Genomic DNA, 311 nt, shown 5'->3' with positions numbered 1-311 from the left:
AGGCAATCTAACCAGGCTCCCTGCTGCTGCTGCTGCTGTTGCTGCTGCTGCTGCTGCTGCTGCTGCTGCTTCTTCTTCACAGGGGATAAAACCCAGGTCCATCATCTTCGAGTGTATGTACACCGCAAGGGCCCTCTGCCCCCGCAGCGGGGTACGGAGCAGCCGCACGAGTTCTATGAATGTGGGTGTTATCATGGGGGCCCCCCCGGGGGCCCCCCTGGGGGCCCCCCCTGGGGGCCCCCCAGCTGTGCTGCTGCTGAGGGTACGGGGGCCCCCCGGGGGCCCCTCACCCGCTGTATCCATCGTTGCTG

At 66.2% G+C, this 311-nt stretch overlaps 1 protein-coding gene across 1 annotated transcript in view; it reads right to left on the bottom strand.

Moving 5' to 3' along the window:
* EMH_0017300 (uncharacterized protein) overlaps positions 1–311 on the bottom strand; it is a gene marked incomplete at both ends in the record, with an annotated part of 9199 nt that overhangs the window by 1228 nt on the left and 7660 nt on the right. Inside the window, one exon of the mRNA XM_013500860.1 lies at positions 3–74. Within this exon, the coding sequence (XP_013356314.1) occupies positions 3–74 (72 nt within the window). The remainder of the gene's footprint in view (positions 1–2; positions 75–311) is intronic.

This window comes from Eimeria mitis, genomic scaffold, assembly GCF_000499745.2.
Source record: "Eimeria mitis Houghton genomic scaffold, Emh_scaff597, whole genome shotgun sequence".
Taxonomy (NCBI): Eukaryota; Apicomplexa; class Conoidasida; order Eucoccidiorida; family Eimeriidae; genus Eimeria; species Eimeria mitis.
The sequence above is the reverse complement of the archived record's forward strand: the minus strand, read 5'-3'. Positions and strand labels throughout refer to the sequence as shown.